This window comes from Tachyglossus aculeatus, chromosome 10 (genome assembly GCF_015852505.1).
Source record: "Tachyglossus aculeatus isolate mTacAcu1 chromosome 10, mTacAcu1.pri, whole genome shotgun sequence".
NCBI classification, from domain to species: Eukaryota; Metazoa; Chordata; class Mammalia; order Monotremata; family Tachyglossidae; genus Tachyglossus; species Tachyglossus aculeatus.
Window position 1 is genome coordinate 35,762,987 of NC_052075.1, and position 17,716 is coordinate 35,780,702.

Genomic DNA, 17,716 nt, shown 5'->3' on the forward strand with positions numbered 1-17,716 from the left:
CTTTTTTATGGTATTTGTTAAGCTCTTACTGGCACTGTTCTAAGGGCTGGGAGAGAAGCAAAGTAATCAGGTTCGACACAGTCCCTGTCCCACATGGGGTTCAGAATCTTAATCCCCATTCTACAGATGAAGTAACTGAGGTGTCTAGAGAAGATAAATGACTTGTCCAAGGTCACACAGCAGATAAGTGGTGGAGCTGGGACTAGAACCCAGGTCCTTCTGACTCCCAAGCCTGGACTCTGTCCTTTAGGCCGTGCTGCTTCCACTTCAGAGTTCTTTATTCTGTATCATATACTCGATGATGATGATGGTGTTTGTTTAGCACTTACTGCGTGCCAGGCACTATACTAAGTGTTGGGGTGAGATACAAGCTAATCGGGTTGGGCGCAGACCCTGTCCCACCGGGGGCTCACAGTCTTAACCCCCATTTTGCAGATGGGGTAAGTGAAGCCCAGAGAAGTGAAGTGACTTGCCTAAGGTCACCCAGCTGACAGGTGGCAGAGCCAGGATTAGAATCCAGGTCCCTGGCCCATGCTGCTTCCCCAAAAGGCTACAGCACCCAGTATTCCAGGCAGCCTCTCATCCAAGTACTAACCAGGCCCGATCCTCTTTAGCTTCCGAGATCAGATGAGATTGGGAATGTCCAGGGTGGTGTTGACGTAGACGTCACCTCAGTGCTGCTGGAGTGTGTGTTTTCGCTCTGCATGTTTTCGAGGACGTCAGTAGGGAGTTAGGGAATGTTCAGCTGGCCGGGTGGGCCCGTCGCCTTTTGACACACTGTGGTCTCAGAGGAAAGCGCAGAGAAGCAGTGTGGCATAGTGGTTAGAGTGGCCTGGAAGTCAGAAAGCAATGGGTTCTAGTCCTGGCTCTGCCACTTGTCTGGTGTGCGACCTTGGGCTAGTCACTAAACAGAAAAAGAGAAGGCATGTTCCCTGCCTTCAAGGTACTTATAATCAGATGGGGAAGAGAAGGAGACCTAATTTGATAATATACCAGAGATATCAATCAAGAGATATAAATAACAGATTCAAGTGGGGAAAAAAAACAATGACTAATAGACAGAAAAAGACATGGACCCTGAGGCGGTAGATGGGATGGCAGAACTGAGAGGTCGGATTATTCAGGGAAGGCCTTCTGGAAGAGGTGGCAAGACATATTGTTCTGACGTGCCTTGAGGCTGATTTTCAGGTGTATTAAGGATGGAAGGCATTTTTCTATCAAGTGCATTGGATCCACAAATATAATGCACCTCGCATTGTATTTTAAATCTCTATAATTTCATCCTGGTCTGTTCTTCTTCAGAAAACATAGTGTATTCAAAATTCTGTTTTGTTTTCTGCCTCAGAAATGCCACTGAAATATTTTTCTTCCAATTTTTTTTTTAATTTTCTTCCTTTCCTTTCTGGGGTGGCCACATTGGTCCTATTATTCAGATGGGGCTGCAGTGCCCTCTAAGTGGGGGTGAAACTTTCCTCTGAGCTAACTAAGGGGCTATGTGGGTCACCTTGGCCATGGAACTCCAACTGACTCCTTTGCACCTGTGTGGGGTAAATGAGGCACAGTGGGTTGCCATGGTTACAGGGACTCAGCCTACTTGGGGTGGGCAGGGGGCTGCAGGGGTAGACTTTGTCCCATCATCCCTGCAGAGTGAACAGGCCTCCAGTGTGTCACAGTCACACTGAGAAACCCCAGGTAGTAACCGATGTGCCAATGGGCTCTTGAGATATTCACTACTGCCAGGCTCTAGTTCCCAGAAAATCTCGGATGATTAGATGCTTTCCCTTATAGGTGAAAACAGGAAAGAAAAAAAAATGAATAAATTTTTTATCAGCAGCTCCATCTCACTTTATATGTGCGTGGCATTTTGGGAGAATTAATGTCCAAAATGTTGATTGGTCAGATTCTTTGATTTCGTTGTCCTCACGGGCTGGGTCGATAAGAGGTGAATGGCCCAGCACTTTTCAAACAGTGAAAAGATCCACAGGACTACCTTCTGCTTAATGGCACCGGCCTTGTTTACCTGCTAGCAAAATGAGGACTAGAAATTGGCGTTTCTCTCCGTAACAGAGCTTGGTTCACCTTATAAAACCTACATTGGATTTGTGGAGAAAAGATGGCAGGTCTGTGATGTGTGCTGCCTTAGAGGGGAAGAAGAAAGGCTGCGTGATTCTTCTTGCACTCATAGTAGTAGAAGCAGTGGTGGTAGTAGTAAAGTAGTAGTCGTCATTGTAGTAATAACAGGAGTAGTCATTGTAGTAGTCATAATTGTAATTGTGGTATTTGTTAAGCACTTTGTGGCAGGCAGTGCTGTTCTAAGTGCTGGGGTGGATAAAAGCAAATCAGGTTGGACTCAGTCCCTGTCCCACATGGGGTTCACAGTCTCAATCCCCGTTTTATAGATGAGGTAACTGAGGCATCACCTCTCAGGATCGCTCCTGGAGAGTTTCCAGTACTCTATCAGTCTCGACTACGTGAGGGAGAGTCAGGCAGAGGCATATCCATTCCATTCTTAGTTTGTGGATAGAGCCGGCTGTGCAGAAACATGTAATAAGTGCAAACCTTGCTCAGGCAGGCAGAGGCCTGGCAGACCAAAAGCCAACCTGTCAGGCAGACAGCGAAAGCAGAGCTGGTGCAATGGAATGGTCAGTTAGTGGATATCAGGACCGGCATTAGCAAATCAATCAATCCTATTTATTGAGCGCTTACTGTGTGCAGAGCACTGTACTAAGTGCTTGGGAAGTACAAGTTGGCAACATATAGAGATAGTTCCTACCCAGCAGTGGGCTCACAGTCTAGAAATGGAAGCCAGCAGCCGGGCCAGGCTACAGGTGAGCACCACAGGGACCTGTAGGATGACTGGGCTCGGGGGAGACGTCAATCGCGTCAGACAGCGAGCAGGAGCTGAGAGTGCTTTCTGGGAGGCCGCTGGCAAGCGGAGACCTGCTGGGACTGGACGTTAGCCCTGAGGGTGGGGACCGGTTCTGAGGTTTCTTGGAGCAATTTGTGGCTCGGGGCTCAGGACTAAAGCAGTTGAAGCAGTTGAAATGCCTCCCCAAAAGCCAAATACCTCCTTGCTGAGCCCCACCCTGCAAATGGGGTTGACCCTGAGCCCAGTTGACGATGCAGGCAAACCGACTGGCTGAATGGAGAGGGCTGCTTTTCCACATTTGTCAGGGGCACAGTCAAAAACGCCACCAGATAATAATGATAATAATTGTGGTATTCGTTCAGTCCTTACTATGTGCCAGGCACTGGGGTAGATACAAGCTAATCAGGTTGGGCACAGTCCCTGTCCCACATGGGGCTCACAGTCTCAATCCCCATTTTACAGATGAGGTAACTGAGGAACAGAGAAGTGAAGTGACTTGCCCAAGGTCGCACAGCAGACAAGTGGCAGAGCCGGGATTAGAAAGGTCCAACTGTGGTCAAACCCTTTCTTTTCCAGTCCCATAGACACTTTCTACCAGGTGCAAAATTTGAGCTCCCCTTCTCAGAAGTCGCCACTGACCTGACTCTGGACCCTGAGGCCACAGCTCTCCCCTGTGGACTTCTTCCAAATGAGAGAAAGTGTGGCTTAGTGGCTAGAGCAGTGGCCCGGGAGTCAGAAAGTCCCAGGTTCTAGCCCCAGCTCTGCCCCTTGTCTGCTGTGTGACCTCAGGCAAGTCACTTCACCTCTGTGTACCTCAGTTCCCTCATCTGTAAAATGGGGTTAAGACTGTGAGCCCCTTGTGGGACATGGGCTGTGTTCATTCTGATTACCTTGTATTTACCCCAGCGCTTAGAATGGTGCCTGGCACATAGTGAGTGCTTAACAAATGCCATAGAAAAAAGTGTTGTGGAGCTGAGTTTGGGGTGAATATCTAGCACTTAAAGAGTGCAGGTCTAAGTGGATGGTCCTCTAGAGGACTGTAAGCTCCTTGTGGGCAGGGAACACATCTACCCACTCCGGTATACTGTATTGTCCCAAGTGCTTAGTACAGTGCTCTGCATACGGTAAGGACCCAATAAATATGACTGATTAATTAATTGGTAGGTGGCACAGAAGGGAAATGAGGGCCAAATGTTTTGTTGCCTGTCTCCCCCTTCTAGACTGTGAGCCCATTGTTGGGCAGGGATTGTCTCTATAGGTTGCCGACTTGTACTTCCCAAGCGCTTAGTACAGTGTTCTGCACACAGTAAATGCTCAGTAAATACGATTGAATGAATTAGTTGGGGAAGTTCTCTTGAAGGTGGAGAGAAAGGGCTCTGAAGCTATAAAAGGGGAGTAAGTTCCAGGCCAGAAGAAAACCAAAGGGTTGGCGGTGAGATAGGCTAGATAGAGACACAGTGAGTAGGTTGACATTAGAGAAGCGGTTAATCTCTCCCTTTCCAGGTTGTCCCAATCCATCAGCACTAATGCTTAATCACCTACATCTGGCACTTTAGGTATGTTTCAATTCATGTTCTCCTACATTCGTTTTCCTATTTATTCTGCCACTCTCCAGCTATCAGCAGTGCTAAGAGTCCTTTCAACTGCTCCCGCTATTTGATCAACCAGTGCCATTAGATCGTAAGACCTCTGAGTGCAGGGTCCGTAACGTCTACTCTTCGTGTGTTCTCCCAAACAAGCACTTTCTTCAATATTCTGCACAGAGCAGGTGCTCAATACAGCACTCTGCACATGGCAAATGCTCGAAACAGTCTCTGGCACACAGTAGGCATTCAGAACAATGCTCTTCAAAAAGTAGGCACTCAGTATAGTGTTGTACACCTCATTACCGCTCAGTAATAACTATTGACTGACACCGTTCCCAATTTGTTACTGACTCTGGTAATAAACAGTTGGGAACATTTTCTTTGCACTTTCTTGAGAGTATAATCCCATGCCAGAACAATTACCGTGCATGAGCCCTTAATAAATAGAGTAATCGACCCTGTGCCCACAACCCTGTTGTGCAATTCTTTTTTTATTAACAGCATGATGATTTTGCTTTCCATGGGAAATAATTTCAGCCTGCAACTCCCGAAGATTACTTTTTATCCTGCATTTATCAAGCCTGTTGTTTCTTGGTCCCCAGTGATCTAATGCTAATGTGAGCATTTGTTCGTAACAATAAGTTAACTATAGCCAAATTAGCGGTCCCTTTTTTTTTCCCACAAAGCCCCATAAACAGCACGCGATCGTATTGCTTTTAGAATTTATGATTGTTTTCTCTCAGAAGGAAGCTAAATTTAGCATGGTAATTCCAGCACACTGAAGAAAAAAAAGGTCTGGTTTGATTTAGAGTAAAACTCAAAGTAACCACAATTCATTTCCTCGACTAAGTGAGAAACTTGTGAATATCAGCCTCCTTGTGGGTGAAACTACTCAACCACATGAAGTAATTGCAGAGCATTAAGGGGGAAAGAAATCTGCTCTATTTGCTGATTTCAACACAGAACGGGTCTAACTGGCTTGCTACTTATTTGTTTATAACACAGACTCTGGTTTTGTCTCATTGGAAAACTCTAATATGACTTTTTTGGACTAAGATGAAACTGTGAAGCTTTGTGCCCAGAATATCAGCAAGCATCTGCTGGGGAAATATTGAAAAAGATACTGGATAGGTCAGTCAGTGGTGTTTATTAGGACTTACTGTGTGCAGAGCACTATACTATTATTGTTATTATTATTCTGATATTTGTTAAGCGCTTACCATGTTCCAGCCAATCTATTAAACCCTGGGGTGAATACAAGCTATCAAGTTGAACGCTGTCCCTGTCCCATGTGGGGCTCACACTCTCAATCTCTGTTTTCCAGATGAGGTAACTGAGGCACAGAGAAGTGAAGTGACTTGCCCAAGGTCACACAGTATTGTGTTGGAAAAGTACAAATGCAATAGAGTTGGTAGATGCGGTCCCTGCCCGCGAGGAGCTTAGAGTTGACAGGGAGAGATATTCTAGTCAATGAAAACCGGCCTAAAGGATCTTTGAAAGGACAGGGGGTTGGGGTAGTGGCTGGATGGAGGGGAAGGAGTGAAGAGACGCGAGTGTTTGGGAAGAGCCAGGTCAGGGGGGCTGGAAGTTGAGGCAAGAATGCCCATGGGGGACTCAGCCTCTCCCTGGCCATCCTGGCGATCAGGAGAGAGACCCAGCCTTCTGGCTGTTCCACCCAAGTCTCCCTTAAGACCAGCTCTGTCTTCTGCCACCTCTTGTGATGAGTATCAGGATCAATCAATCAATCAATCGTATTTATTGAGTGCTTACTGTGTGCAGAGCACTGTACTAAGCGCTTGGGAAGTACAAGTTGGCAACACATAGAGACAGTACGTACCCAACAGCGGGCTCACAGTTTAAAAGGATGAATGCTGGGTAGTGAGAAACCCTGACCCTTCCCCCAAAGGTACCAATAATGCCCCTCGATCCCAACCTCGGCTGTTTTCTTGTCCTGAGGTGATTCACTTCTCGTGCATTGCTAAGATAGTTTCCGCCTTTACTTTCACTTTTCCCAGTGACACACAAATAAATTTTTCTCTGCTTCTCTCTTGGCAGAGGGAGACGGTCTCACAATGAAGCCCCTCGCTGTTCACATTCCTGGAATTGTGGTGCTGTTGTTCACTTTAGTTCAGAGGAGCAGCGAAGAGTGCAGAGAAGCCCTGAGGAGGTCAGGGACGGACGTCAACATGAGCTACTCTCTGCCCCACTTCATCGCTAATACCACCCTCCGGAACATCGTCGCCCACCAGGGTTACCTCTATCTGGGCGCGGTCAACAAGATTTACGTCTTGGACGAAAACCTCCAGAACGCCGTAGAGTATACGACCGGGCCGCTGTTGGAACATCCCGACTGCGATCCGTGTCAGAACTGCTCCGCCATAACCCGTTCGTCGGAAACGGGCTTGAGGGATAACGTCAACATGGCCCTGCTGATCGAGTCCTACTACTACGACAACAGCCAACTGATCATCTGCGGGACCGTGGATCGAGGGGCCTGCTGGAGGTTCGTCTTGCCTCTGGGGGATCCGGTCGACTTCCACTCCAAAAAGCACTGCATGTTCTCCCGCAAGGCCGACGAAGAGTCCAGGGACTGCCCCGACTGCATCGTGAGCACCCTGGGAACCAAAGTCCTGCTGATCGAGAAAGGCCGATTTGTCAACTTCTTTGTGGGCAATACCATCAACTCGTCCTCTCACCCTTTCTCGTCTCTGCATTCCATCTCCGTGAGGCGGCTGAAGGAAACTCTGGATGGCTTTAAGTTCTTGACGGATCAGTCTTACATCGACGTTCTGCCGCAGTTCCGAGATTCGTACCCCATCAAGTACATCCACGCTTTCGAGAGCAATCACTTTATCTATTTCTTGACCGTACAGAAAGAAACTCTGGAATCCCAAACTTTCCACACGAGAATCATCCGGTTCTGCTCAATGGATTCAGAATTACATTCCTACATGGAAATGCCTCTCGAATGCATCCTCACCGAGAAGAGGAGGAGGAGGTCCGCGAGCAAGGAAGTGTTCAATGTACTCCAGGCTGCCTATGTCAGTAAGCCAGGGGCCCATCTGGCTCGGCAAATAGGAACCGAATTAAACGATGACATTCTCTACGGGGTGTTCGCGCAGAGTAAGCCAGACTCCGCAGAACCCATGAACCGATCTGCTATCTGCGCCTTCCCCATCAAATACATCAATGAGTTCTTCCACAAGATTGTCAACAAGAACAACGTGAGGTGTCTGCAGCATTTTTATGGGAACCACCACAAGCACTGTGTGAATAGGGTGAGTCACCGTTATTTATCTTCCCGCTGGGAGATGCAAGCAGTCCTAGCATTGATTTGGAAGGGGAGGTTCATATTCTTGGGTACTTGACTAGTGGCCGTTCCTCTGAGTGAAGATTCTTAAGCCTAAGAGAGGAAGGTGGGGCTACTGAAGCCGCAGCCATGGGGAAAAGATGCTGGGAGAATTAGTGAAAAGTAGAGGAGAGAGGGGGAGTGTTTGAATTTCCATTTCTACACAGATCTACTTCAGACTATTAACGTGGTTCCTCAAGTAGGTTGGGAGATTGCAGTTCTGATCAAGTTTAGCAGAAGCTTCATCTCTGCAGCCAGTAATCCCTGTAAACGGAACTGTAAAAGTCATTTTGGAACTTAAGATTTAGAAAGATGCTGGGATGTTCTTACAGATTTATAATAAATAGCAAACCAAAGGCTTTCCCCCCTCCTTCTAAGGGGTGTGTTCCCCCCCGGTCGATAGGCTGGGATTGATCTATAGTCCTCACTGTCGTTATTGGGGTTAACTGAGAGAAATCCCTTCTGAAACGTGGGCTAGCAATCTGTCTTAAAGAGGAACTACAGTGTTTTTCTAAAGATCCAGAAAAATGATTCTTGAGGATGTCTCTGCTCTCACCATTGGATCTGGACTCTGATTCGAGGTCCCGCCTCCTTGGCCAGATATGCGGAATTGATACCCGCCATTGGCTGGTGAGATGTCATTTACTGGAAGGGGTCAGGAGATGTCCTCGGGAATGGTTATGGGGGGATTGGCCTGCTGCTGACACAGATGTGGAGAATATTGGGACCAGGGTCTCATGTCACCACTACCAGGTACAATCAATCAATCAATCGTATTTATTGAGCACTTACTGTGTGCAGAGCACTGTAGTAAGCGCTTGGGAAGTACAAGTTGGCAACATTTAGAGACAGTCCCTACCCATCAGTGGGCTCACAGTCTAGAAGAGGGAGACAGAGAACAAAACCAAACATATTAACAAAATAAAATAAATAGAATAGATATGTACAAGTAAAATAAATAGAGTAATAAATATGTGCAAACATATATACATATATACAGGTGCTGTGGGGAAAGGAGGAGGTAAGACGGGGGGATGGAGGGGGGAGAAGGGGGAGAGGAAGAAGGGGACTCAGTCTGGGAAGGCCTCCTGGAGGAGGTGAGCTCTCAGTAGGGCCTTGGGGGAGGAAGAGAGCTAGCTTGGTACAAGCAGAGAATCCCAGTGGCAACAATTAGACTGTGCGGAGCTATTTCAGTTCAGTCAGTAGTGGTCTCAAGACACCTTGAGGAAGAGAAATAAGCTAGGTGAGGGATTCCTGGTCCTCTTGGAACTGCTTCCCCTGGGTGAAAAAGACAAAGATTTGCTCTTGAGTGAAAAGGGCACTGCTCCCTTATCTGAAAACGGGGATGTGTGTGCAATGCCCAGGCTGGGCATATGCCCAAGGGAGACCCTAATAATAATAATGATGACATTTGTTAAGCGCTTACTATGTGCAAAGCACTGTTCTAAGTGCTGGGAGAATACAGGGTGATCAGGTTGTCCTATGCAGGGCTCACAGTCTTAATCCCCATTTTACAGATGAGGTAAATGAGGCCCAGAGAAGTTAAGTGACTTGCCCAAAGTCACACAGCTGACAAGTGGTGGAGCCGGAATTAGAACCCATGACCTCTGGCTCCCGAGCCCGTGCTCTTTCCACTGAGCCACGCTGCTTCTCAAAATTCATCCTAGTCAACAGGAAGGCAGGTGTTGCTGGTTAGGGGACACTGGGAATAAGGAAAATGTCACCCTGAATCCCAGCTCCGAGTCTGTGGAGAAAATGCCTTTTTGGCACTTCAGAGGAACAGCAGAAAAATTCCCTAGACATAAAGAAATTCTCCCTGTGAAGTCATGTCACAGCTGAATATCAAACACGGGGTCATACTTGTGATTTCAGTGGCAAGTCCAAAGGGTGGTTCTGTGGGCCCCAAAACACCTCACTCCCCCTCATCCTCCCTCTCAATGGAATTTATTGAGTATTTAATGTCTGCAAATCACTGTACTAAGCTCCTGGTGGAGTACAATTCAACTGAGTTGGTAGACACATTCCCTGTCCACAAGTAGCTTATAGTCTAGAGGGTGAAGACATTAAAATAAATAAATTAATTAATCGTTAGGTGCATAAGTGTCATGGGGCTGAGAGTGGGGTGAATCTAAAGTGAATATCAAATATCACGTGGCTCAGTGGAAAGAGCACGGGCTTTGGAGTCAGAGGTCATGGGTTCAAATCCTGACTCTGCCACTTGTCAGCTGTGTGACTTTGGGCAAGTCACTCTAACTTCTCTTTGCCTCAGTTACCTCATCTGTAAAATGGGGATTAAGACTGTGAGCCCCCCGTGGGACAATATGATCACCTTGAAACCTCCCCAGTGCTTAGAACAGTGCTTTGCACATAGTAAGCGCTTAATAAATGCCATTATTATTATTATTATCATTATTGTATCAAGTGAATATCCCAGTCCCGCCACTTGCTAAGCAACCTTCAATGGGTCATTTAACTTCTCTGTGCCTTAGTTACCTCATCTGTAAAATGGGACTTAAGACAGTGAGTTCTTTGAGGGACAGGGACTGTGCCCAACCTGATTTTCTTGTCTACCCCAGTGCTTAGTGTTGTGCCTGGCACATAGTAAGCACTTAACAAATGCCATAATTATTATTGTTATTAGAAGAGACGGAAGGTTTGGGCCTGTAGAAAAACTTTGAGATCATTCCTCAAACTGCTTCCATGCCCTTCCCACCGTAGTGGTGATCCCAGGGTGCCAAAGTGAGGAATTTCCCTCAGGGCAGAGTTTCAGAGGGAATCTGAAAGATTTATACCCACAGTCCAGAGCTCCTGGAGGGGATCGGGGTGGAGCGTGCCAATTCCTGCGTCTGAGGAGAAGCAGATAGTGTTTGTGTTGGCCAAACTCCTTGAAGGTAAATGACCTTAAACCATGTGCCACACAGCCACCATGCTCTGGCTTTTATATTGCTCTCTGGGTCCATTGGTCTCGAAAGACCAAGGATGCCTCCTCTCTCCTTGTGTGGATGTCTTTCCTCTTCTCTCAACCACCAGAAGAAAAGTGCTTCAGCTTGCTGTAGGCAAAGGATGTGATTACCAACTCTGTTGGATTGTACTCTCCAAAGCGCTTAGTACAGGGCTCTTCACACAGTAAGCTCTCGATAAATGCCATTGATTGATGGATTGATTGAGGTGATTCCGATTTTCAGAAACTCAGGCTTCCATCAAGCGTCTGCCGGAAGATGATGATGATTTTGGAAAGGTTTTGGTGGGGGCGTGGTGTTCACAGCGGCTCAACTTGTCAGACAGTCAGTTGTATTTATTGAGTGCTTACTGTGTGCAGAGCACTGTACTAAGCTCTTGAAAGAGTACAGTGTAACAAGTAAACTAGACATATTCCCTGCCCACAACGAGCTTACAATCTAGAGGGTGGGAGGTCGAAACTGTCTGTGTGGCCTTTTATGATCTCCTGGAGATAGAGGCCCTGCAGCTTGTTCTGTATGATGACGTCACATTACACTGCGCTCACACACGAGGTAGCTTCCCCTTCTTCCCTGCACCAGCCCCCCTACTTCAGCCCCTCACGCTCACCGAGTCTAGGCTCAGGATAGACACAAGCCGTGGTTTTTCCCCCTAAGCAGCTTCTGGTCAAATGGGAGAAATGAGCGGGCAGATGGACACTGAGGAATAGACAGAAATTGAAAGATCAGGAGCAAATTATCCCCCAACGTCTCTTCATTCCTGACTCCCACCTCTGACCTGCTTTTCAGTTGACAGTGGTCCCAACTATACTCCCTTAGAAGCTGTGTGACCTAGTGGAAAGAGCACAGGACTGGGAGTCAAAAGGACCTGGGTGCTAATCCCAGCTCCACTGCTTGTCTGTGGTGTGACCTTGGGGAAGTCACTTCACTTCTCTGTGCTTGTTACCTCATCTGTAAATTAGGGATTGAGACTGTGAACCCCATGAGGGACAGGGACTGTGTCCAACTCCATTTGCCTATATCCATCCAAGCATGTAGTACAGTGTCTGGTACATAGTAAGAGCTTAACTGACATTATTATTATGATGATTACTATTATTATCATCCCCACCCCATCCCCGAGCCTTCAGGGTCTGAGTTATGGATGAGGCATCATCTTCTGTTGCCAGAGGTGGCCCTGATGTTGTAAGGGCTCTAGCTGATTCAATCAATCAATCAATCAGTGGTATTTAATGAGTCCTTACTGTGTGGAGAGCATTGTTCTAAGAGTTTGGGAGAGTATAATATAACAGAGTTAGTAGCCATATTCCTTCCCACAAGGAGTATACAGTCTAGAGGGTGAGAGAGATGTTATAATTAATACCGGATATGTACATAAATGCTATGAGGCTTAGGTTGGGTTGAATAAGTGGTACTAATCCAAGTGCAAGGGCGATGCAGAAGGGAGAGGGAGTAGGGGAAATGAGGGCTTAGTCAGGGAGGAGATGCGATTTTTAATGTCTTTATTAAAAGCTTAATAAGGCTTTAAGAAGGCTTAGTGAATGAGGGACATTGATCCCTGTAGACTATAAGCTTCTTGAAGGCTTGGATCATGTCTGCCAACTCTATCATAGTGTATTCTCCCAAGCACTTATTACGGTGTTATGCACACAGTAAACACTCAAAAAATACCATTGATTGATTGAGAAGAAGTAGCACTATCAATCAATCTGCCCATCTGTGGTATCTATTGAATGTTTACTGTGTGCAGTGCACTGTACTAAGCATTTGGAAAAGTATAATACACCAGAGTTGGTAGATGTGATCTCCTGCACCCTTTGCCCTCTGAAGTGTCTCCTCAGGACTATAAGGGTTGAAAATTCCGTGAACGGTTCCAGGGGAAATTCATTTACTGCTCTGAGAATCAGAACACGGAGGGGGAAGGTGGAGATGCTATTACGGTAGTAGTTTACTGCTCTGAAACAGATAGAAATGTAATTCTAGGGAAGGGTTTCAAGTCATACCAGCCATTTCAGTGATCAATCACTGAACTCTAGAGGCAATTAGAAGGAACAGTTTTACTTGTGGAATGAATTTAGAGGTCAATTTGCAAGATCGATCTGAACCTCCCGAATGACTAGTTTACCGTTTTGTTTGAGTAAATAAAGCTAATTAGAAAGAGAGGTTGGGACTGAAAATCAGAGAAAAAACATTTATTTCTCAATGTCCAAATCTATCCTTTGAAAAGCCCAGTCATTTCTGCCTTGGATGTGAACAGAAAACCAAACAAATCAATTTGAGGTTTAGACGTATTGCTCCCAGGAATTCCCTCCATTTTCCAACCGAATATGAAAACGAAATTTCTATTGAATTAGGTTCCCTATGATCCCGAGAGCGACTATCAGTTTGGCCCAGATGTTATGCTACCACGCACCATCGTATTTATGGAAAAAAAGACGTCTGTTTTGTGTGTTTGGGCCTCCTGGCTTCAAATGTTAGAACATACCCTTTCTAGGAAGCCAAGCCTTTCATTCATTCATTCAATCGTATTTATTGAGCACTTACTGTGTGCAGAGTGCTGTACTAAGCGCTTGGGAAGTACAAGTTGGCAACATATAAACACGGTCCCTACCCAACAACGGGCTGAAAGTCTAGAAGCCTTGGCTGGTGCAGGGCAGGGGATGGAAGCAGCGGTTTCTACAGAGCTGTCAACCGCTGGGGGAGGACTGCAGTGGGGCGTACAGGAAAGACCACAAGACTGGGAGTCAGGAGACCTGGGTTCTAATCCTACTTCTGCCACTTGCCTGTGACCTATCCTCGCTCCTGTCCCACAACAGCCCAGTCCGCCCCATTTGACTCTAATACCAATCTGCTTACTCTGCCTCGATCTCATCTGTCACCTTCCGTTCCTTGGTCACGCTCTTCCTCCTGCCTGGAGGTCTCTCCCCTTTCTTATGTGGCAGACCATAATTCTCCCTATCTTCAAAGCCTTATGAAAATCATACCTTCTTCAGGAAACCTCTCCCTGACTAATCTCTCTTCTCCCCACCCCATTCTCCCCACCATTCTGCATCACCTATGCACTTAAGCATGTTCCCCCTTAGTATTTTGATATTCACCGTCCCCATCATCCCCAGACGCCCCCGCCCCCTTTTCCTCTTCTCCCACTCCCTTCTGCATCGCCTTGACTTGCTCTCTTGGTTCTTCCTCCCTCCCGGGCCCACAGCTCTTATGTATATATCTATAATTTATTTATAATTAATATCTGTCTCCCCTTCCCCACTAGACTGTAAGCTTGTTGTGGGAAGGGAATGTGTCTGTTGTTCTATTGTACTCTCCCAAGCACTTAGTATAGTGCTCTGCACACAGTAAGAGCTCAATAAATTCGGTTGATTGAATGAATGTAAATATCCCTATAATCAGTTGCTTCCCGTATCTGTAATTTATTTTAATGTCCGCTTCCCCAGCTAGACTTCAGGCTTCTTAATGGCAGGGATCATTTCCACCAACTCCTTTATACTCTCCCAAGTATTTTGTAAAGTGCTCGGCACACAATATATACTCAGTAAATTCCATTGACTAACTGATTGATTAATTTTTCAGTGCCTCAGTTTCCTCATCCGGGAAGCAGGATAGCCTAGTGGTAGAGCATGGGAAAGTCAGAGGACCTGAGTTCTAATCCAGGCTCTGCCACTTGCTTGCTGAGTGACCTTGGGCAAGTCACTTGCTTCTCTGAGCCTCAGTTTCCTCAACTGTAAAATGGGGATTCAGTAACTGTTTTTCTTGTTGTGGTGTTTGTTAAGCATTTACTATATGCCAAGCACTATTCTAAGTGCTGGGGTAGATATAAGATAATCAGGTTGGACACAGTCCATGTCCCACATGGGGCTCACAGTCTTAATCCCCATTTTACAGATGAGGTAACTGAGGCACAGAGAAGTCAAGTGACTTGCCCAGGGTCATACAGCTGACAAGTGGCAGAACCAAGTCCTTCTAACTCCTAAGCCCGTGCTCTATCCACTAGGCTATGCTGCTTCTCAGTTCTCCTTCCTACCTAGTCTATGAGCTTCATGTGGGACAGGGACTGCTTCTGACCTGATTAGTTTGCATCTACCCCAGCACATAGAACAGTGCTTGACACATAATAACTGCTTAACCAATATTATTATTAGTAGTACTCTATGTAAAACGGGGATTAGATACCTGTTCTCACTGTGAGCCCCATGTGTGTCTGAGCCAATTATCTTGTATTTGCCATAGTGCTCAACAAGCATCTATCCAATGGCTTTACAATAGTATTACAATTATTATCTAGATTGGGAGTAAGGAGACAGCAGAGTAAAGTGGGGAGGGCTGTGGATTTTTGTGCTTTGTTTCCAAATTCAGTCTCTCTCCCCAGGAATTGTCATTATGGAATCCCTGCCCCTGTGGAAGTCCTTAAAGAAAGTGTTCCAGTTTTATCTGGCCCTTTCTCCCCCATCCCCTGTCCCCCACTGGGAGAATATATGAGAATTCCCTTTAAATAGAGACACAGATCTGGGGGAAGCCTCGAGGACATCCAGTCCTTTCTGAATTATCCACACCCCTCAGTGATTATAGATCATGGGGACACCATTCTCTGAGGCCAATCGCAGTCACAAGGCAGGCGTTCGGCAAATTTGCTCTTCTCTGAGGGACTACTTTGTGCAGAGCGCTTTTCTGGGCACCTGCCATGTGCAGAGTGTGTACTGGGAACCTACAGTGTGCCTAGTCCTGTACTGGACATCAGCCGCGAACGGAGCACTCTCCTCAGTGCCTGCTGTTTCTGAGTGCCCACAATTATACCAGACGCCGGCTGTGGGCAGAGAGCTGTACTGAGCACCAACTGTGTGCAAAGGTGTTTGGTGGACGTAGCACGGGAAGTAAAAGATGCTGTCAATCAATTAATCAATCAATCATATTTATTGAGCACTTACTGGGTGCAGAGCACTGTACTAAGCACTTGGGAAGTACAAGTTGGCAACATATAGAGACGGTCCCTACCCAACAGTGGGCTCACAGTCCAGCCCTCTAGGTGTTTCCAGCCTAAGGGAAAAGACAAAGAGACATAACTTGCTGAATATTCAGGAGGTCTGAATATTAGGGAGAGGGAGAGGTTAGACAAAGGGGCTAAGTGGCTATGATTAGGTATCTGTGACAGGAGTGAGTAAATGAATAAATAACAAATGAAAAGTTGGCTACCCTCATGAAGTCTACAGGGCCTAGAGTGTGGAAGGATTGACCAAAGAAGGCAGGGATTAGTCTGGGAGGGCAGCCTGGAGGAGGAACAAAAAAAATAGTTTGGGAAAATTCAACTGTAGATGGTAACTCTAGACTGTAAGCTCCTTTTGGACAGAGAATTTATCTATCAACTCTTGTACCCTCCTAAGTGCTTAGTACAATGTTCTGCACACAAAGTAAGCCTTGCTCTCGAGCCCAGTGCTCTGCACACAGTAAGCGCTCAATGAATACGATTGATTGAGAAGCAGTGTGGGCCAGTGGAAGGATAATGGGCCTGGGAATCAGATGAGCTGAGTTCTACTCCCAGCGCTGTCACTTGTCTGCTGTGAGACCCTAGGCAAGTCACTTAACTTCTCTATCGCTCAGTTACCTCATCTGTAAAATGAGGGTTAAGATTTCAAGCCTTTTTTGGGACAGGGATTGTGCCTAACCTGATTTGCTTGTATCTACCCCGGTGCTTAGTACAGTGCCTGGAACATTAGTAAGTCCTTAACAAATACCAAAAAAACAGGATTGACTGATTTATTCAATCAATCAATCAATTGTATTTATTGAGGACTTACTGTAATAATAATAATAATAATGATAGCATTTATTAAGCGCTTACTATGTGCAAAGCACTGTTCTAAGCGCTGGGGAGCTTACAAGGTGATCAGGTTGTCCCATGGGGGGCTCACAATTTTAATCCCCATTTTACAGGTGAGGGAACTGAGGCCCAGAGAAGTGAAGTGACTTGCCCAAAGTCACACAGCTGACAGTTGGTGGAGTGGGGATTTGAACCCATGACCTCTGACTCCAAAGCCGGGCTCTTTCCACTGAGCCACGCTGCTTCTCTAATGTACTGTAATGTAATGTACTGTAATCTACTGTAATGCAAAGCACAGTACTAAGCACTCAGGAGAGTACAATATAACACCTTAACAGACACATTCCCTGCCCACAATGAGCTTACAGTCTAGAGGTGGAGACAGGCATTAAAATAAATAAATTAATTACAGATACGTACATAATTGTTATGGGACTAGGAGGGAGGATGAATAAAGGGAGCAAGCCAGTGCAACGCAGAAGGGAGTGGAAGAAAAGGAATAGAGGGCTTAGTAAGGGAAGGCCTCTTGGAAGAGATATGCCTTCAATAAGGCTTTGAAGAAGGTGGGGAGAGTAATTGTCTGGAAAATATGAAGTGGGGGGGGATGGCGGTTCCAGGCCAGAGGCAGGACATGGGCGAGAGGTTGGCGGCAAGATAGATGAGAATGAGGTACAATGAGTAGGATGGCATTAGAGGAGTGAAGTGTGTTGTCTGGGTTTTAGTAGGAGAGGGCATTTCCAGCCAGGGGCATAAGGAGAGAACAAAGAATCGGGCACTGGGGAGTCACCAGGGAGAACTAGTGAAAAGTTAATATTATTTCTACCTTTGCTTATGCCATTGCTGTACTAACGAGGCTGTTTAGGACTGCATCCTTGCTGCGTGCTCTTGCTCTCCAATTGTGTTTCTCCTTCAACTTGAGTGGGAAAAGGTGTCCAGTGCTTCCCAGAACAATAGCAAACACCAAGGCGGCCGTCCCCACTCTCACCAAACATTCTAGGTTCTGCCAAAGAAAACTAGTCACGGCTATTGTTGACTGAGGAAAACAAATGGATTAAAATAAGTTTGGAGGGGATGGAAATCCAAACAAGAGGCCAGCAAAGAGGAACAGGAAGAGACAGGAAAATAAACACA

The 17,716-nt window shown here is 46.3% G+C and overlaps 1 protein-coding gene across 2 annotated transcripts in view; it reads left to right on the forward strand.

Moving 5' to 3' along the window:
* Window positions 1–17,716, forward strand: part of MET (MET proto-oncogene, receptor tyrosine kinase) — a 152,315-nt gene that overhangs the window by 26,453 nt on the left and 108,146 nt on the right. For both annotated transcript variants that reach the window (XM_038752346.1, XM_038752347.1), the window contains exon 2: window positions 6,511–7,733. In XM_038752346.1, the coding sequence (XP_038608274.1) occupies window positions 6,528–7,733 (1,206 nt within the window). In that variant the 5' untranslated portion in view covers window positions 6,511–6,527. The remainder of the gene's footprint in view (window positions 1–6,510; window positions 7,734–17,716) is intronic.